Source organism: Antrostomus carolinensis, unplaced genomic scaffold, assembly GCF_000700745.2.
Source record: "Antrostomus carolinensis isolate BGI_N321 unplaced genomic scaffold, ASM70074v2 scaffold36740, whole genome shotgun sequence".
NCBI classification, from domain to species: domain Eukaryota; kingdom Metazoa; phylum Chordata; class Aves; order Caprimulgiformes; family Caprimulgidae; genus Antrostomus; species Antrostomus carolinensis.
Window position 1 is genome coordinate 1 of NW_010291231.1, and position 21903 is coordinate 21903.

Genomic DNA, 21903 nt, shown 5'->3' on the forward strand with positions numbered 1-21903 from the left:
CGACGGTAATAACGGCAGTTGGCGTTGCAGGCACACGCTGCCGAGTAAACTCGTCGTTGAGAAGAAGTTCTCTTGTTGGGACGGGATGCCACGATCATGTTTCTCACTGAGAAAACCTTTTTCTCTGCCCTGCTGTTTCTGGCCTTCATCTAACTGCTGCATCCATCTTTCTTTAACTTGCCTGCCTCACTTAAGCAACAGATCGGCTCATCTGGTGTAATTTGTTCAGACTGATGACCCTTATCAGTTAGTATCTCGAGAAATACTGAGTAAGGGAGGAGAGCAGCTCCTGGGTTGCTTGGGGTGGCTTGGCTGTTGTTGGTTATTAGGGTGGCTACGTCCAGTATATTTCTAAAAGTACTAAATGTGAAAAGCACTGTGTTGGTGTGCCCTTCTGTCAGGTATGCTGTACTCCAGCTTCAAATACAGTGTTAAGTACCAAACAGTTTTTTACTGTGTGCAGTAGGAATTCAGGGCATTTTATGTTCCAGTTTATGACAAGAAATTTAAAAAGGAATTCTAGTATTGTATTAGGCCAGTTCTGACTGCTGTAGAACTTTCGCCTTTAATTATACAGCCACTTTAGTAAGAAAAAAGAGGGGAGGTAGAAATTGTCCTTTGAGTGTGTTCAGAGCAAAGACTGAAGAACTTGTTAATTAGGGAGTTGTATTTTACATAGATTGTCCCTGGTATTTAGGAACAGACATTGAAGTGCACAGTTAAGTTGCCTTTATCTGAAGGTGCAGGTGGAACATAACAATGCAGATCTGATCCTATGTGAAACTTGTTTGTTTGTTTATTAGCTTTCCCTCTAAGGCTATGGGTACTCAGAGTTCACAAGGTAATTTAAAAGCCTTAAGAAATCTCTTAGCAGTCTTGTTTGTGCTGTTGGACAACTTACATCATCTCAGTTGGCCAAGTGCAGTCTTTTTTTTTTTTTTCCCTTTCCCCTCCTCCATCTTCATCCAGCACTGAGGAATTAAACCAGAACACTGTCCTTCTCCTTTCTCTGTTTTTTTATTTTTTAAGTTTTCTTATTTTCAATCAGTCTGTGGTTTTAATTTTTTTCACTGCTGTCTAAATCCCTGGGGTTAAAACACAGGTTGTTATCTGCATGATTTTGATTATGATACAGAAAATCTAGTCAAAAGCAGTACTGGCAGTCTGTTCATGAATGGATTTACTGTGCTTTAATCTTCAAAACCATAACTTTTTTTTTTTTCCTTAGTAGCAGTAGTGATAATAAACAGCTTTTCATAAAGTGTTTCCCTGCTTCTGATTTGTTGCCTTCCTCTGTGATTAAAAACTGAGTAGGTCAAGTCTGTATTTGAAAGCACGGATGGCAACTTCTGGTTAGAGTAACTGAGCAGTTAGTTGTGAAAATCAGTACTCTTTAGAATTCAGATATTGCTGTGATAACTGTGCTTTTCACTCTTCTGAATCATGTTGGTCAGCTGCAGTTGCATTAACATAGAAGAGGGCTGGAAATTATGCTGATGCTGCATAGAACAGTAATTCTCAAACAATTGTGTTTTACCATATGGAACCTTTTCCGGAGAATTGTAAAACAGAGCACTGAGAATCATCTTTGAGGAAGTAGCAGTGGGTGGTCTGTAGAAGGAACTTATTATAAATGGTCTGCATAAAATGAACTTGCAGGAATTGCTTTTCTAAATCTCACTTAGGAAGATACTATTGAGTTCACTTAGAGTAACTCAGTTCCTCTTGGGGATCTTTGTGCTAACGTAAACAATACACGCTTTGAAAGGTGGTGTAGGATTGCTCTGCTGGTACTGCCCTGTGTATTTTACGTACTAGTACCGTTCTTGTGTATCTGTGTAAACTTTAGCCGACTTGGCTAATGCTTTTGTCTACTCATTTAGGGGAAATAAGCTATCCCTTAGAACTGTTCTGCTTGAAACTCAATGCTGTGATGACACTTTGTAATCTTTTGTTGTAAAAGTATTGTTTTTTCCCCTTGCTCTCTGTGCTTATCTGCCTGTAAAGAACCCACTGAAGAAAGGGTCCTTTTTCTCTAACAACTCTGAAAGAACTTAGAGTACAGAAGTTACTGTTGTTAAGGGATGACATTACCTAGGAATGTGAGGTTTGGTTGTTTCCCTTGTCTCTACCAGCTTCCCTCCATTATCATTTGAAACATAATTGATCCTTGAGCAAGAGCTTAGGTGCCAAATCCTCTCCTTGCATTGTGTTCCCTTTTAGTACTGTGATCTCGCTTAGCCCTGGTTTTGGTTTCTGGTATTTTCTAGACCCCCTGAATAAAGCAAGGACTTTCTTGGTATAGCATAGGGAACTGTAAGGCAGCTTGGATAAGTTAGCTTTTGTTTTACAAGTTGTCTGGCATGGATGTAGAGCATATATCTAAGCATAAATTTATTGTGCTCTGTTGTATGTGTTAGATTGGGGGGAGAGGGAGCAAGATGCAAAAGGACTGTATCCTACCTCTGTTTTTTCCAAAATTTAGGGTGCTTCCATTTCAGTTTTCATCCAGTTCAGACTTTTCATTCAAATTGGATTTTGTAGCATTTTCTTCTTTCATTTTCTACTCCCTTCATGTCTAGAAAACTATCTGTTGGTGGCGGTTTTATTTTGGAAGTAGTGATGAAGAGATTAAGTTGTATGATGATGTTGTTAGTGAATTTAGTTCCCAGTAATGAAGCATGAACCATTGTGTCACATGAATACATTTAGTCCTTAAACTTTCTGATTGTCTTTGACACCTTTCATAAATGCTTCATTACCATTGCAGATGAAAATATTCCCTGTTGGCAGTCAGGTTACACAGCATAATGTAACATATTATTAAACTCTTCATAACTGTTACAAATTTAACTCAGTATAAGTCAAACAAACAGTCCTTTGCAGGTGTATGTCATGAGTGAAGTTGTCCTGTTAAGGTAATTCTCAGTTTTCTCAGCAAAGATGAGCATTTTGTTTCTGAAACAGTGCATATGGCCAGGGTGTACTGTGCTAGGGACTGCTTGCATGCTAGTGACAAGCTTCAACAGCTATTATACTGAATCTTCAAGTTTTGTGTTTTACCACTTTGTTAAAAAAGGAGGAAAAAAGGCATTTTAGTAGAAATTTTTGTGACCTGTGAAAAAAATACCATTTGGGTAATCCAGATTATTTGCTGAAATTACTTGGTTTGCTAATGTATTCTGGGGGCCTGGAGAGAAACAAACAGTACCCCAGACAGTGTAACCACTGAGAACCTTTTTTGCAAGCTGAAAAATGTGGTGTCATGACATAAGGCAGCCATTGGTATGTCAGATTATATTTTTCTTTCCTGAATTAGATGTTAAGCGCATTGGAAACTCAGTAGGAGCTAGAAGATTCTGCCTGTGAGAAGTGATCTACAATGGATCATTGCATGATAATGTGCCTTTGTCTGAGGCAGTGACCCCCTAAACCTTGGGAAAACAAAACAAGAAGCAATGCCTGAATCACATGTGTGAATATGTTACTGTGCAGTGATTTTAATGATTTCCAGCTTTGCTGTGAGGAAAAGCTATTGCTATTTGTGCAATAGATATTGAACTGCTGTATTTTGCCAGCCCAGCAGAATACACTAGACTGTATGATTTTGGTTGACTTCAGGGTATCTTAGAATTAGTGTATTAGTCTGCTGCTGCATAAGCAGCAGAGTTGTCTGTGTATTGAGGTTAATGAGAAAACTAAAGTGGGAGCTGACTGCTCTGATTTAAGATAAGGATTAAGATAACTGGTGGAAAACAAGATGTGGCAGTTGATGCCTCTCTCGAGCTGCTCCAGTGCCTTGCAGCCTTGCCTTCAAAACCTGCTCATGCGTAATCTTTGTGCTGTGTATTGCTGATACTTAAAGCATTTCTGTACTTGAGTATGGACCTCAAAATGCAGTCCTGAAAAATTTTGCAGGAAAAATTCTCTATCTTTATATGGCAAAGCATTTTTATACTGTGGAATGTGATATTTCTAGAAAAAAACCTCGGCATCAAAGAAAACACAGTGTCTCAGTAAAAAGTAAGCCTCATGAACCCCACGTTTAAATATTTTTCTCAATGTGACTGGAGAAGATTTCAGTTCACCTTAGTACTTGTAAAAATATTCTGAATGTCTGTTGATCATGGTGATGAAATTGTCATGGGACAAATGGCTATAGAACAACAAAGGTGCAAGGGTGAGGGGACTCCAGTTTCTACCTGGGGTCTAGATGAGGTTATAGTTTCACCAAGTACTGCTGAAGCCTTTGGTCCAGTTACTGCCAAGCATTGCTGTGCTCAGATAATCTTCCGGCTTTTCTGTATTTGATCATTGTCTCATTTTCTCACCAATGTGACTTTGGAATTACTTGGTGAGACAGTTCAGGTTTCACGTCTTGTGGAAAATAATATGCATATTCCTTGCACTTTTTGCCATTTCTTATGCTGATTTTGAAGAGACTGAAATACTGGGTTTGGGGTGTGCTCCCCTGCCCCCCAAAAATATTTCCAAGGAGTCTTGACTCTGTGAGGTTCAGGATATTTTTTTTTTTAAGCCTTTTCAGTATAACCAGCTCTTTAATAGCTCTTGTTTCTTTGAAATATAGGATCACTTTTCTCCTTAAAAGTACCTTTCCAATTGTTAGTACCTTTATAATTACCTTTAGAAGTACATATACTTACAGCAGGTTGTTGATTTGGGTGAGAGAGGGGAATGAAAAAAAAACCAAGAGGAAAAACCTGATGAACTTTATGATGTATGTGAATGTGTGCTGTCTGGACCATCTCAATTACTAGCAAGTTAACAATTCACAGCAATGGAAATAGTGCACTAACAAGGAGTATGGTAAAGGGAATTATTTGTATGGTCGTGTGTGCCATAAGGAGTACTACTGGCATTTCTTTTTCCACTGAAAACAATCTTTTAATGTTGAGGTTTTTTATAATCTATCTTTAGTCTTTTAAGGATGTTCAGCATTGCAGGATCAGGGTTCTTCTCAAGGGAAGAATAAGGGAAATATAATTAACTTTTTTTTTTTAAATTTAAGCTAAATAGATTTTTCTTTGTTTAGCTTAGAGCAATAAATGTAGATCTCCAGACTGATGCTGCTCTGCAAGTGGATATCTCAGATGCTCTCAGTGAGAGGGACAAAGTGAAATTCACTGTCCATACAAAGGTAAAAGCCTGGGTTTGTACACTGAACATTTTCTTAATTATATAGGAAAGAAAGTTTGCGTAAACTGTTTATTGAAACAAATGTAACACAGTCCAAAGGAAATAACAAGATAGCATTATCTCATGTTTAAGAGACTGTGTAGCTGCAGTGCTTAAGAAAAAGATGGCTAAAAGTTAAGAGGTTAAAAAACTGTTTAGAAAACAGTGATGTTCAGTTTTTTGTACTGACATGTTATCATACCATTGCCATGCTTATTAATTAGCCTATTTGCAGGTAGGATATGTAATATACCTCAATATTCTTCACTATAGTTTTTTATTCAATTAGCTATGGTTTTAGATTCTAAAAATGTATTTCATAATGGAGTGACATTCAAGAATCACTTTTAGTTACTGCTTGTTTATGACTTTTCTTCTTCTCTTAGATTTGAATGTTTATTGGTTGCAGAATCACAGGATAGTTGAGGTTGAATAAAATTTCTGGAGATTATTTGGTCCCATCTCCTCTCACGCCCACCATTGAATCAGGGTGAACTGGAGCACATTGCTCAGGTCTTGTCCATTTGGGTTGGAATATCTCCAAGGGCAGAGACTCCACAACCTCTTTGGGCAACCCATTCCAGTTGATTGCTGCACTAATTAAGACAGGGCTAATTATTGCTATACTAACTTTTTTTTGGTCAATCCTTACTTGGATGATCAGATTATTTTTACAGGGATATTTTTATTGTTTCTTCAAGGTGTTCATACAGCAATGAAAAACTTTGTGGGGTTTTTTTTTGGTGTGTAGGGTTGGTTTTGGCTTTTTCTTTCTTTTTTTTTTCTCCATAATACTTCCTCCTTTTCCCTTCTAGAGTTCCTTACCAAATTTCAAACAAAATGAGTTTTCTGTTGTCCGGCAACATGAAGAGTTTATTTGGCTTCATGATTCTTTTGTTGAGAATGAGGACTACGCTGGCTATATCGTGAGTATTGAAGTTCTTTTGGTTTCTGTGCACTGTTTTCTGTGGCCTGTCTCAAGTACTTGTGACTGCTTTTAAATGCAATGGAAATGGTAGATACTTATTCCTTCTAAAATCAGATCAGATGCTTTAATACTTTTTTATGCAATTACAGAAAATTAATGGTTGAAGCAAGCTTGGAGGAAAGTTACTGTAGTTGTCATACTTTCTTGCCTTTCACTCCTAAGGAGTGAGTAGTTTAATCTGTATCCAAGTGTATTTTTAGGCCACCCTGTTAAAAGTGTGGGAGATAGGTGAACTGTGTAACTTGGTGGTATTGTTTTTGCAAGCTAACGTTTAACTTAGCTACAAGTTTCATGTTGCCTTTGCTTTAGCTGGAATGGCAGAGTGCAGTGACTAGCTCCAGTAATTAGACTTTCACAGTTTTCATTGTGAAGATCAGAATCATTTTACCGTGAATCAGTTGGAGGGGGAAAAAAACAATGCAGATACCATCTAGAACTAAAGAGAAACTTAATACACAACTTAACAACTTATGTTTTGAAGTTTATTTCAGGCCTCCAGCAAACAGAGGTCCCAAAATAGTCACCTTACAATACTGCCTGTTAAAAATGAGTGCTGCTGTTCATACTTTGATTACAAATAGGAATATTTGTCGTCCTGGTGTGAAAGTTAGGTATTAATTTTGTGTTTAGGGGGGTGTCGACTGATTCAGAAGGTAAACATATTTGTAATTGACTAGTGGGTACATTATGATTCCTATAATCGGAGATGGGTCGTACCATTGTTAAGCTAGTCTTTTTTTAGTCGGAAAAGCTATTTGAAGTGACTAGACCTTCAGTGTGGTAATAACTAGTTTCAGACAGTTGACTGCATAGATGCTGTATTTTTCTTTTTTGTAATGCATTAATGTAATGGACAGATACTGATTAACTAATATTTAAGCACAGTTTATCTTTGTTCTGTGCCCCTTTACTGATAGCAATTCAGGATAAGTTTGACTATGGTGTTTTCTCTTTCAGTGTTAATATACTATATTACAAGATTAACCTAGGGACTTGTTTACTGTGTGCTTTGTTATTTCAACAGATGTATCTTTAGTGTGAACAGTGCTGCAAGAAAGAACTAGTGCCTGCAAACAATATGGAATGGGGGTTTTTTGTTTGTTTGAAGTTTTGGGGAGTTGTAAATGGATGATGTGAAAACAACTGGGGAACAATTTTTTTTTTTTTCCTTTAAACAAGAAACAATTCTTACCAACTAAGTTAAGACAAAACTAATTTGGGAAGCTATGTGTTATTTGGTTTCTGTTGTAATTAAGCTACTGGAGCCATTAGTTAATTCTTTAGTAATCTTCAAGGACACTTGGCCAAAATTGGTATAGTAATGCAGCATGTCTAACTCATGAATGAGAGAATTTGTCCATAAATGCTGTAATGAATGATGAAAGAGAGCCATATATTAAAAAGCTGCAGGCAATCTACAGTTCCTGTACTGAATGGATGTTGTTTGAAGAGAAGATGAGCAACTAAAAAAAATTTGATTCAATTCCAGATTCCACCAGCACCACCCAGGCCTGACTTTGATGCCTCAAGGGAGAAATTGCAGAAACTTGGAGAAGGAGAAGGATCAATGACTAAAGAAGAATTCACCAAGATGAAACAAGAACTGGAGGCGTATGTAGACTTGATTACTACTTTTTTTTTTTTTTTTTTTTTTTAATCCCTCAACTTTTAATGCTGTTTGCTGTCCCTTATTTCTGATTTCACTGTAATGGTTCTCTGGGAGATATAGGCTTAAGAATGCAGTTGCTACCTAACCAGGGTTATCTTAGTGATCATGATCAGAGCCATTAGGAAAATTGTAGAAATAATTTCATATTCTGAAACAGGAAAAAAACTCAGCTTGTTCTTGAACTTTCTTTTATAAAGAAAAACTAGTTAAATCCTTTTCTTCACAGAACATCTGCAGTGAGAGGAGGTACCCTCTATCATTTTAGTTCTGCTGTTCCACATTTCATAAACATAATTAAACTTTAAAGTTTATACATGTAGTGATTGAACTAGGGATTTTTGCATGTGGTTGGTACTGTAAACATAGATGCCAACCTTCTGTTACTCAAGAAATAGGATTACTAGAAAATACTTTTTTTACACTCTTCTTTTTTTTTTTCCACAAGGAGAATATACTTACTGAAAATAGTATTTTCCCTTGCTGTGAACATAGTGTGTATTGCAATATCTGCTCTAAGGCTTTTTGTGCCGTATTAAGTTACACAGTGAAGTTTCTCCTTGCTTCATCCACTTTCCTTATCATGCATTCACTTCTTTGATCTTTTTCCTGTCATTGGTTTCAGTTTTCAAGTGTATATTTACGCTGCTTCTCGACTGCTTCTATCAAGAGCTCTGAATTAGCAAGAAAAGTACATAGAACTCTTGTAACTGCTGCTTTCTCTCAAACTCCAGCTGCCGTGAGGAAATGTCTTTAAAAGCTCTGTATTAGTGTTACGTACAACATATTTAATAGCAGAGTAGATATACACTTCATATCCAGAAAACTGGAAATGAGCAAAACACTATAGATTTTAAAGAATCTGTGGTTTTCCAGCGGCCCTGATCATGATTCTCTTGTGGTCTGGTTAGGGGTTGGATAACACAGAAAACTTTGGGTTTCTTCTACTGCCACCTCCATCCTCTGCATCCTCCTTTTTTGTCTTCACTGAATGACTACTACTCTCACTGAGATCAAACATCTCCCAACACTGGCCCTGCTGGTTTGCTGGTATGTAAATCTTAACCTCCTTGCACATAGTGGAAGCAAAAGTGTTGATTATCATTTTACTGTTTGACCTGAGAATGGGGAAAAGAGCCTCTTCCTCATTTCTAGACAAGTTGCATCTTATTCATTGAATTTGCAAAGCAAAATTAATTCTAGCAGACTTGTATTGATAAGAATGCCTTCCTCTTAATTAAATCACAAATGAGTAATTGTTTTAAAGCTGAGTTGGCTGAACTGGGCAATTATGCGATTGTTGTGGTGAAATGTGATTTTTTTGGTTGTACCTACCAAATGCAGCACTTCATTTCACTTTTAGAACCACTATGAAGCAAGACATCCACGTAAGCTTCATCCCAAAAAGGCTAGGTGCTTTAACATGGAATAAAAGACTGCTGTCTAAAGAGATAACAAAACTACATGAACATTTAAATAAGTAAGGAGGGTGCAAATAGGCAAGGGGATGGAGATGGGGAGGAGGAGTTTGCACATCAGCTATATAGTGCGTAGAGACTGTAGTCTGTACCTCAGTTTGTGGATTTTTGTGGAGTTGGGGAAAGGACAATTAAATGAGGTTACGCTTTCAGCAAACCAGTCTGTGTTAGCTAGCCTTAAAAATTAGAATCTTACGTGTTGATTCTTCATTAAATGTCTCTCTGAAATATGTTAGGGCTTCAAAATTTCCTCTAGTATTAACATTGTTCTATTTATTTACGTATATATCAAATATCAGAGTGAATCCCTCTACTATATCAGCTTATAATTTTTTATCCTTACTGAGGATCTCTTAAAGCTGCTTTAGGCTTATCTCAAACTTAATTGCTTCATATGAAATTCTTACATCTGTCTTGTTTCTTGTTTTCAGGGAATATTTGGCAATATTCAAGAAGACAGTTGCAATGCATGAAGTGTTTTTGTGTCGCGTGGCAGCACATCCTATTTTGAGAAAGGATTTAAATTTCCATGTATTCTTGGAATATAATCAGGATGTGAGTATTGAAAACTGAATTGCTGGCAAGAGAAATCAAGATGTACTTTTATGGTGGGATGGTAAATTGATTAAAAGGGCTTTACCTCCTGGAGCAAATTGTATCAATTCCTTCATACCAGACATATTTGTATCGTAAAAGTTAGACATTAATTTAGTCTGTAGGAGTTTATTTTGCTGCCACCTGGGGAACCAGATGCACTATGTGCTCTAGCCTTAGCGTCAAAAATACTAATGGGCATCCAATATGTTTTGGATTAAAAAGATTAGCTTTTGATGGTGATTTCACATGATGTTATACTTGTCCACTCTTTCTTTTTTTTTGGTGGGGAAGGACGATGCAACAAAGGTGGAATGCAGATTTTTAGGATTTGGAACCACAGTTTAAATTCTGTTGCTACCAAAGCTAGAGAGGATTTCAAATGTTTTAAGTAAAGCCTTTTTGTTAATAGTGTAGGTGAAAACTTGGTTAATTTTTTTCCTGCATGTTGGACTAGTGTGGCTATCCACGCTACATACTGAGTTACTGTCTGATTTTGAGCTAATGGAGAGATCTTTCTGGATTCATAACTCTGGTGTTGGAGGTAGTGGTTGCTCATGTTCTGCAAACAGTTTTTAGTTGCTTTTAAAATTGGATAAATTTGCATTGAATGTTGAAGAAATCATTACAAAAATTGGCACAACTGAGTACGTGCTTAACTTCAAAATATGTTACTGAGTAACCTCTTGTTACTTGATGTAGCAGTGCTTACTGGTTCAGGAACTCAGTTTACCTAAATTGGGCAAATTTAGATGGACAGGAAAAGTGTGATGAGTATGAAACCAACATTATCCTCAGTGCAGTGAGGGGTAAATGCTTCTGTAGATTCTGAAAGTCAAAGATCTGCCATCGTACACTTGAAAGAGCAAAACCTGGTTATTTTAGGTTAACTCAACAGCTGTACTGTGAGTGATAAATACTATATTATTGATAACTGAAAGTACACCTTGTACGTTTGATATTATCTGTTGTTGTTGTTGTTGTTTTTTTTTCCTGGAATAGTAGATGATAAAGAACAGTCTAGTAAATGAGATAGTCTGTCATTTTGGGTGCATGGTGTCCTGTCCATATTAATGCAAAGTATAAGACTAAGCAGGAAAGCTGGTTTAGGATTAGCAAGTTGTGGTATGTAGTTCTGTTTTTCTTTTTTAAAGCTTTTATTGCCTCCAGAAAATGAACTAACTCGATAAATGAATTTGTTTTTCAGTTGAGTGTTCGTGGGAAAAATAAGAAAGAGAAACTTGAAGACTTCTTTAAAAATATGGTTAAATCAGCAGATGGAGTCATTGTTTCAGGAGTAAAGGTGATCAGTGCTTAACATACCAAGATTTAAAATGTATTAACATTGTTATCCCCATTTTTTTAATGAATCATAATTTTACATAGATACAAAAAAGGGATTTTTGTAGCGATGTCTAACTTAAGAATCAGAGGCAGAGCATGGGAAGGAACCTGTGGTCCTGGGTGCAAGATAACTGAGAGCTATCTGATTGCTCCTGTGAAAAAAAGCTTTCAGTACTCTTTCCTCTGTTTTATGAAATTAAGCATTTTTAATCTATAGATAATTGATAACCTGTTTTTTGTTCTGGCATGTAATTTTATATAGTTGGAAGGTGCACTAGCTTTGACAACTGCTGCAGCTTAGAAGATACTAACACTGTGAATTTTACCAGCCTTGTAACATCCTTCTACTGTTTCAAAGCTAAGAGCAGCAGTGAAGGTGGTACTGTTTTTTTCCAGTGGATGCAAGAATGTAACTGAGACACCCACCCCCCACCCCCCAAAAAAAAGAAATGAAAATTCAATTTCATTTCAACTTTTCCAAATGTTGAAAGATTGGTTTTATAACAAACATAAATTCTACAGAAGTTTATTTTGATCTCCTTTCTTTCTAGTGGCAACTTTCCGTTTGCAAGCAGATTAGAGGAGCTAAAATTCCTAGTTGTAAAATCTTGAGTTTCAAAACTGCTGGAAGGTGGATATAACCATGGATTAATTATGTCTTGGAGAAAAATATAAAGTCTAAATAACCAGCAGTTTCATAAGCACATTGTTCAAAGCCCATGTTGTAGGCTATTCCATGGTAGTGAGCATCTGTGCTATTTTAGAGGATTTTTAAAAAAATAAATACAAAACATCTCACATTGTAATACAGAAAATATTAAAATTTACCTACATCTACCAACTTGAAAGAAATCTGTCATCAAGATCAGCATTCCTGAGCTAGGAGTTCATATCATCTCTGCTGTGCCTGCAGCATTTGTACAAATGGGTGTCTGTCTTCCTCCCTCCCCTTTTTATAGGAAGATGTCCTTTTATTAAGTACTTGACATTTATTCTATTTTTCTGTCACCAAAGTGGTAGTTAGTAGTGAAATTATTTCCTTCACTTCAGCTTTAATTATCTAGACCTTTAAGATGCTTGTTACAAATTCTTAATTGTTAATAAATTCTTAATAAAACTTCAGATCATGATAAGTGAAGAAGAAATCTGTTTACATAAATGGTGTTTTAGACAGTAAAACCAGATTGCATTTCATCTCACAGCAACAGCAATATATGTAAATTTACTCTGCAATTGCTTTGTACAGAGTGAGTAAAATCCTGGTTTTTAAATTGTTCTTGTTTTTGTAGGATGTGGATGACTTCTTTGAACATGAAAGAACATTCCTTGTAGAATATCACAACCGAGTCAAAGATGCCTCTGCCAAATCTGATAAAATGACAAGATCACATAAAAGTGAGTTATTTTTCCAGGGTGAAAATAGTACTAGTTAAAGTGTACAGAAGTGGTTTGTGAGGAGCAGTAATTGTTAGTTTTCCTTTTGCCTGCAAAAAGTGAATCAATTTCTCCAAGTGTAGTCTTCAAATAGTGTAAAGAAATTTAATCTGACTTTCAAAGTTTTGCCTTTGCTGTAATGGACTAGATGGAGTAAGAACAGCCTGATGTGACACTGAAGATATCTTGACTCTCCCTGCTGTCCCTTTGAAGAGAAATGCACTTTATGTAGGAATTTTATTTTTTTTTTGAAGTCTGATTCTTAGTCTTTAAAGTGTAAAGGTGGGTAATACAGCAGTATATGTGATTTTACTCCTAATGAAGTTGTTATGGATTGGATGAGCTTGCATTCACCGGAGTGCAACATCTTGGCATGCTAAGCATTGCATTACCTTGCTGAGCAGGAAACTCCTATTTGGGCCATTCTTTCTAGACAGGGAAGTCAGGTTTCCACTTTTTAGCCTTTTAGAATGGAGACTGGAATGTGTACATTCAATACCCTGGTTTGCATGACCCCTTTTCTTACTGAGGTGAGATTTTCCACTTGGCTGTTCATCTGTCTTCCTGAGCTGAGTGTTAGCTAATGTGATTTCTGGAAGCTCTAGATAGTCTTCTCAAATACAGTGCACTTATTTGAGAAAATGGAAAATCTTTGGTTTAGGACTACTGTGTTTGGTTTAGGATTACTGCGTTCTGAGAAGCTCAGAAAAAAGTTGACCTTTATTGCCCTTGATTTTAAGGTTTTGTGCCCAGATAAATCAAAATTGAACTACTAGATTCTGTCTACTTTCTTGAAGTTTTTTGTCTGATTCACAGATTCAGTCTGCTATCTACAGTAATGTATTTCACACAAAACTGGCCACAAACTTTTTATGGATCTCCACTGGTAAGGACTCTAAAGTGAATACTGAACGAGACATTAAACCAAGAATTCACTGAGTTCTTCAGATGTTTCTTTTGCTGTTGAATGAAGATGGAATCTTTTGTAGCTTTAGTCAGTGTGCTAGGAGATCAGGAGAGTCAGTTATGCTTAGTGAAGTACTAAGGGACCCTGTGTCTTCATTCACTTCCCACCTGAAGTGGTTTCTGGGGTTTTGTTTGCTTTCTTAAAATGAAAACTGAACTTCACTCCTGGTAGTTAGGTATCAAACTTTAGGTAGTGAGAGAGCCTTTCACGTTAGTTGTAGAACCAGGAAATTTGTTAGGAAATGAGATTATAGAGGATCTGGTGGGAAAGGATTGATCAAACTCGTGACAGTGCTTCACTGGTTTTCAGACTCAAATCAGCTATGATGTTTGACAACTTTTATGCAACTTCTATGTGTTTGAATAAATAGCACTTTTTGAAATTCTGGGTCGAGGAGTAGAGCGATGGGAAGCCTGTTTTGGAAATGGGAAGTCTGTAGTTCATGGATAACTTCTGATCAACAGAGAGCTGCGAGCTTGCAAAGATACCGACTTCCTATTTCCAGAAGAAAACCTATTTTTACATTTAAATGGGTGGAATGGAAGGGGAGGTTAATGGCTTCTAATACCATTCTTCACTGTAACCAGCTGCACTGGTTTCCTTGGGATGTATGGAGTATTGGATGTGGGAGGTGACCCACTCAATCTGTTCAAACAGGGTGGTGTTATAAAAAAAAATAAAAATCTGCTAATGACATACAGACTTCAAAAGTAACAAGCAAATATATTTTCCTGTTCATTGCTTGGATCTGTTAGTGTTTTCTTCTTCCACTGAGTTTACACTAAAAGCTCTTTAAAAAAAGGCACCTGTGCAAAGATTTTATTATGATTGATGTATAGCAATACCTCACTAGTCAAATTATGCAGCCTTCTCTACAAACCCTGCTTCTAATATTGTTGTTTAAAATGCTTTAACACTAATGCTACTTCAACCAGTGACCACCTGGTGATGAGATTTCCTGAAAATTAGACGTGTGCTAGAAAAGGTGTTGTGCATATAGTGCTGTATTTTGGTAGTTCGGAGTTTGTATTCAATTTACTACTCTCAAGCAAACAGAATTACTCTTTTTTTATTTTTAGACTATGTTTTTTTCTCAAATAGCTTTAGACTTTAGATTCAGATTTAAATTCAGACTTAGCCATTCGTGTTGTACATCTTTTACCAAAATAAAACCTGACAAACTTGCATGATAAATTTCCCCAGCAGGTGTTAATTGTGTTAAATATCCCTAGATAACTTACAGACTTCACGATTTGGCCAGAGCACCGTGCTTATTGTGTGAAGTTATCCTTCGTAATACGTGACAGGATTGAAATTCTGTTTCTGCTTTTGTTTTAAAGCATGTTCCTTTTAGAGAAACACCCACTCTTGAACAAAGAGAGGAACTTCAAAATTTTCAGAAAGAAGAGGAATGAAATAGTAAAACGAGTACTTGTTTGTTTTTCTAGATGTGGCGGATGACTATAATAGAATTGGTTCTTCGTTATATGCGTTAGGAACGCAGGACTCCACAGATATATGCAAGTAAGATATTGTTAATAATTTATGGGGGAATTTGCTATGTAGCAGTCTTTAACGGTGACCTGCTGAGATCAGTAGCTCTCTTGTTATGAAAAAAAAACAGGATATATTAAAGTTGTATCACGTGAAGAGATTTTCTTCTCTAGTATCTCATTCTGTAACAGGCTGCTTTAATATTTTTGCTTTAATGTTTGTCTGGAAAAAAATGATGTTTTCTGCAATTTGTAGAAGTTTACACAGATGAGATGGAAAAACCCTCACAGAATAAGGAAAAAACCCAACTCTTGGACCAGTTTTTTAAAAGTGTTTTAAGTGCTTTGACATGTGCAGCAAGAACAGGTCTCAGTCAGAGTATACTGATTTTTGTGGGTGTTCCCTGTACCAACATCTTAAAAACCAGTTTTGCTGTTCTGGCAATTTTACTGCCTTTAGCAACAGAAAGGAATCTGCAGAGATCCCTAAAACTTTGAAAATAGAAGAGAGTCTGTGAAGATGTTTGTCCTTTAATCTTTCAGTGATTTGCTTGAATATAAAGTTTGATGTATCTGAAAGTAAAACTTAGTTCACTCGCTTAAAGATGTTGGTGCTTGTAAACATGTACACTTACTAGAGTTAGTGTGATGACAGGTAGCAATTGAGTATGAAAATTAACTCATTAATTTACCTGAATTACAGTGATATACTTCCAAACATGGTGATAGCTTACATATTGATTACTTTGATTATAGTATTTGATGTAGTCTGTTAGGGTCTGTCAGGAATTGCATCTGTCTTCTGTCAGAATAGCATGAATGACTGTAATTCAGTGTGCTGTGACACTGAACCTTGTATTGTCCCCTGAGATGAAGATGTGCCACGCTGTTGCTCAGTCTCCCTGAATTCCAAGTAGGACATGCATCATGGTTACTGTGTGAAAAGAAAGGTGTCTTCCAATTGAGTGAAGGACGCTTGAAAAGTTGTACAGTTCCCAGATGTTTGAAGTGCTACAATTTGAAACTATTATGTTCTCTGAGTTCGGGGAATTACAATTCTAAGCGGTGCTTTTACAGCCTTCATTGCCAGACACAGATTATATTTTGAGTTCTAGAAAGTAATTAGACTGTTCAAATTAATGTTGTAATATAAGCTGTTTCCTTTGTACAGGTTTTTTCTAAAGGTATCAGAGTTGTTTGACAAAACAAGGGTATGTACTATGAAACCTTTTAAGATACATTCTTTGTGTATTTCCTGGAAGTGACAGGGCATCTTGTGCCAATTAGACGTTAATATGGGGATGTTTTATAGATGCTTCTCTATGAAGCATTTAAGCAGTGTGTGGTAGAGAATGAAAAAGCTTAAGATTACAGTCATCTGTTTTGTAAAATGATTGATTCTTACGAGTCTTCAATCTACTAAACATTTCTAGACAGTCTTCCTGTCTTCTGTGTAATACACTAGTAAAGTTGCTGTTCCTCTAAAATGCTAAGAGGCCTGCCATACTTGGTGCTGGGTATCACAGAACTTGTTATGGAAAAAAGAAATCTAATCCTCACTCCCAAAAATGGTGGTCATGCTGCTTTTTTCTAGAGCCAAGATCTGTTTCTGCAATTATTTGACTCAAAAATACTCTTGCTGATGCTCCTCACCAGATTTGCAAATATCTTGTCTCTTTTGCCATATTTGTTTGTCTTGGCAGAGCAGAAGAAACTTCTGAATGAAAAATGTGTGCATTTCTGAAACACACACAGTTGTAACTGCATAAATACACACTGTAAAGAAAATTAAGTTAACAGAATTATTGCTTTGACTGAAGATGTTGCCTTTTAGTCTTTTTTTAATTAAGATTTAAAAAATGCGCTTGCAGACGCTGTTTCTGAATTCACAGAAATGTCTTTTAATTACAAGCAAATAAGTTTGTGGGCATTTTGGACCATTTAATACATGTGGTTACACAACTAGTCTGCAAAAGTGCCTTAAAAGTTTGGTTTTTGTTCTCCCACAAAACAACACAAAATGTCTTGTGCAACTCTTTATACTAGATAAGTTTTTGTTTCTCTGCTGTTTTTCTAGTATGTGATGCATATATTTGAAATTGGGACGAAAGCATTGTTTAGAATATAGAGTTAGTTGTCAATTACCGATTCGCACAGTAGGTTATTGCTTACATTTTAATATAAAATCCTAATAGTGCTTCTCTTGATGCATCTTTAAGTATTCTGTCACAAATGCGTGATCTGAGTCTTTGAAAAAGAAAACCTGTCATGTCTGTTGTATATTTTATGTTGTATTTACATGATAAACATGAATACCCAGAGTCTGTATGTTTTTAAACTGATTCTTTTACTGCTTTTCCAGAAAATAGAGGCCCGGGTATCTGCTGATGAAGATCTTAAACTTTCTGATCTTCTGAAATACTATCTAAGGGAATCTCAAGCTGCTAAGGTGAATTTATGGGGGTTTTTTGTTCAGTCAAATAGTTTTTTATTTTAAAAAAAGAGATTCATAACTAAGGTATCACATTGAGAAATACACAGTAGTTAGGTTAAAATGCTGCCACCTCTAGCCTGCAGTTTCTCCCTTATCTGTAAAACCTGGATCACAGTTGTATATAAGGAGTAACAATGCAGTTGCTGACTGTGTGACTGACTGTTTGGAACTGTGCGATCCACTTATCAAGGACAGATCATGCAGTATAATTAAAAACAGTGGAAGAGCTGTTGGTGAATTTTTTATGTGTTTGCAGTGTTTGCTGCCTGTAGACTGCAAGCTATTCTACTTTTTTGTTAATTTTAAAAATGAATAGTCCAGATGCTCTGCAAGTGCTGATACAAAAACACTTGGGCCAAATTTGATATTCTGTACCTACAGAAAATGTCATTCTTATTGTTGGTTGATGTAAGATGATTAAATACCATGACAGAAGGAGGAAGCATTTGACAGAAACTATCTGTAGCTAGAAGATCACAGTGGTAACTGTTGCACAGAAAAAAAATGCTACTGCTCTTTCTTGGGCCCTGTGTGTATTTCAAAATCATAATCTAAATATAGTTTGTTTCTAGTCTAAGAAGCTGTGAAATTTCCCATAATTGCCTCTTCTTAGGCTTTCTGGAGTATCATCCAAGCCATCTGGTGCTAGCCTCTGTCAGACAAGATGCAGACCAAACAATATTAAATTACTTGTCTGATCCAGGATGGACGTTCCTGTGTCTTGCAGGATGAAGTAAAGTGGATGCAAATAATTTAGTAAGAACTGAAATACAGCAAGAAAGACTAAAATTAATCTGATTTTTTTTTTTTTTTAATAATGACTTGGTATATACTAAAATCCTTGGGTAGATTCTTGTAAACTCTATACATCCTTTATACATTTTTTATAGGATCTCCTATATAGAAGATCTAGGTCACTAGTGGATTATGAAAATGCTAATAAGGCATTGGATAAAGCAAGAGCGAAAAATAAAGATGTGCTGCAAGCTGAAACTACTCAGCAAATATGCTGTCAGAAATTTGAGAAAATATCTGAATCGGCAAAACAAGGTATTTGGGTGGTCTTTGATCCTACATTACTACTTGAAAATTAGGAGATTTTAGGATACTATTAATGAGAATAGGTTTTTGTTCTGTTTCCTAAGCAGAACTGTTATCTTTTAATCAGTATTTACTTATTTTAGAAAGTTCAAATTATATTTTCCTTTGGCTCCTTATAGCCCAATTAGGCCGAGCAAAGTCGAGGTGCAAATTATTTGTTAACCACTTTTTTTATACGAATAGGATACAAAATTATAATTGCTAGCAGTAAAAGCAAACCTAATCTTTTAAAGTATTATTGAAATTCCCCTTTTGGTTTTATCCATTCTGCTGTGAAGACAGAAGTCTGTCACAAAGATGACACTACATTAGAAAAAGGAGGGAACATGAAATGAGATTTCACTGAAGTTGCAGAGTTAAGGAGGTCTAGAGAAAAGGAACCTTGTTGTGGTAGTTTACCTTGGCTGGCAGCCAAACACTGAACAGCTGCTCGCTCACTCTCTCTCCACCCCCAGCCACCAGGGAATAGGGGAGAGACTTGGAGTGGTAAAGGTAAGGAGACTCATAGGTGGAGATAAGAATAATTTAATAATTGAAATAAAATTAAATTTAAAATAATAATGACAATAATAATGGTGGTAATAGTAGTAATAGAATATGCAAATGAGAGATGCACAGTGCAGTTGCTCACCACCCGCTGACCAAGCCCAGCCTTTTCCTGGATAACGATCTCAAAGCTGAAACTGCAATCCTGTGAGAGAGAGAGAGAGCACAAAAGACTGAGCATTCTGGCCAACCCTCACTGATATACTGAATGTGATGTTACATGACATGGAATATCCCATTGGCATAGCCAAATGCCAATTTGAGTTTGCTAACTTTACTATCCCCTTCCAGTCCTTTGCCCCTGCAGACTTGCAAAACACGGGCAGGTTGGAAAGTCCTTCATTCTCCAGTGACAATTGAAAACACTAGTATGTTATCAGTGTTCTTCTCATAACAAATCCCACACTGAAACCAAAACACAGCCTCATTCTAGCTGCTAAGAAGAAAATTAGCTCTGTCCCAGCCAAAAACCAGGGTGCTTATTTACATGGTGCATTTTTCCTGGAAACTTATTCTCTTCTTTTAGGCTGAGATTGTTGTGAGTTGGTAGTCATCTGACTCATTATTTGGGGCAGATTTTTTCAAGGCTTAAACACCATGCTCTTCTGTTTTTATCATTTAAGAGATTTGTTTGACCCTGCAAATCTGGCTAATGATTCCTAGAAGTGAGACAGTGGAGGATGAACAATCTTATTAGCCACAAAGTTATATCTATAAAGCACACTTGCTTCCTTTGTTCTCCATGCTAGTTTTAGCTTAGTATCTTCCCTAGAGACTTTTATATATCAGCCTTGAAAGATTGCAGGTTCTTTTCCAAAAAGCTGTGTGTCCACAAAATGTTAACTAGAGATGAGGGACTGCAATGGCAGTTTGCTTTTATCCAACAGTGTGGCAGTATCTCAGAGCCCAGAATGTGCTGAGATTAAACCTGCACTTTTTCCAGGTGCCTTCTCTCACTCTTCTCTCTCTCTTCCATCCTGAAGGAAAGTCTGTTAACAGTTGAGGGCACTGGCCATAATACTGTTAATGAATCAATTTTTATTTTCTGTAGAACTGATAGACTTTAAGACAAGAAGAGTTGCAGCATTCAGAAAAAATCTGGTGGAACTAGCAGAACTGGAATTAAAGCATGCTAAGGTAATTGTGATCCTTTTGGCCTGTATTTCAGTTGATTTTAAATATTATATGCTTGAATTACTCAAATGGCTATGCTAGTTTTGTGTGATATGCACTTCACATCCAGGAAGTTGAATTTGAAGGTAAGCATGCTCCAGAAAGGTGAACTTTATTGAATAATAGAGAAAAAAAAAAGGGGGGGTGAAATGTCTCTGAGGGACTGGTATGCTTGAAGTGTCTTTGGAAAACTCATCTCCTTGAAGACAATTTTGGCTTCAGTTTTCTGTTTCTCTAGCTGTTTGATATTTATAGCTGCACATTTTGAATATGTGCCTATTTTTAAAACCTCATCTCACCATTTTACTGTGAGATAGGAAGTGTTTTCTCCTGTTATCCAGATGTTGGGGACTCGATGTATAGGACAGGCTAACTATTGAGCATGAGATCACACAGGCCTGTCTGAAGTCAGATCAGTGTGACTTGGACTATGCTTTTTGAACCTTTTTGCCTTTAAACTACTAATTGCTAACAACAGAGGAATGTTGCAGATAGCCTTTTCAGTAAAATAAATTTTTGCAGGAAAAGAACTTTAAGGGGCCTGTACTATCCTTAAATTTCACAATACATTTGATTCTTTTAATCCATGTGAAATTAATATTTTTGGTTAAATCAGGCTAGCTACTCTGTACTAGACAAGTACAACAGTCTCTAACAGTCCCATAACAGAAAGCAGCTTTCTTCTAAAAGTCAACTGCAGCATTTCTCATTCTCATCACAAATCTGAAAGTGTGTTGACTACCAAGCTTTGAATTAACTCGGAATATATCTGTTTAAAGGACTAGTTAAGAGGTGTATAGTGTTGCTGAGTTAACGTGTTGCTGCTTTACACTCTTTTTAGTAGTGTTGATGGTGTTACTCTTCATTCTGCCAAACCCATTGTTTGTAAACCAATAAACTGGAAAAAGGGTTATTTAAAAAGGGTTGTTTTGGGGACTTTTTTTTTTTTTAATCTTTATAGGTGTAAGTTCAGCTTGTTGGGATATTTAGCTGATAATCAGTAAAGTATGGAATATTTGACTCCTTTTTCAGATCAACAGTGCTTACTTTAACGTGCTATATCAGAAATTCAGCTATATTTTCCCTAAAGTCTTAAAACTTCTCATCCTTGGCACTATTCAGCCTTCCTACTCCTCTGTGTGTCACAGCTGTCTATATCCAGCCCTGGGTCTCTGTGGTGGTTTGACCACAGTAGGACCATGCTGCCCTGCACTCACTCCCCCCACATGGTGAGATGGGATGGGAGTCACAACACAGGGGACACGGGATTAGGATGAGGACAGGAAGGGCTCACTCACCAGTTATGGTCACGGGCAAAACAGACTCAACTTGGGGAAGAAAAATCAATTTAATTCGTTAACAATTGTCCGAGTAGCACAGTGAGACATGACAACCACATCTTACAACACCTTCCCCCACCCCTCCCTTC

The 21903-nt window shown here is 36.6% G+C and overlaps 1 protein-coding gene across 1 annotated transcript; it reads left to right on the forward strand.

Moving 5' to 3' along the window:
- Positions 1-5053: 5053 nt before the first annotated feature.
- Positions 5054-20516, forward strand: LOC104518278 (sorting nexin-6; the record flags this gene model as incomplete). The annotated part of the gene is made up of 11 exons (XM_010175738.1): positions 5054-5158; positions 6012-6122; positions 7674-7795; positions 9760-9883; positions 11130-11225; positions 12556-12661; positions 15116-15191; positions 16332-16371; positions 17523-17609; positions 18545-18704; positions 20353-20516. Coding segments are annotated over 11 exons (1191 nt in total), but the record flags the coding sequence as incomplete, so codon positions are not given.
- Between the last annotated feature and the right edge of the window lie 1387 nt (positions 20517-21903).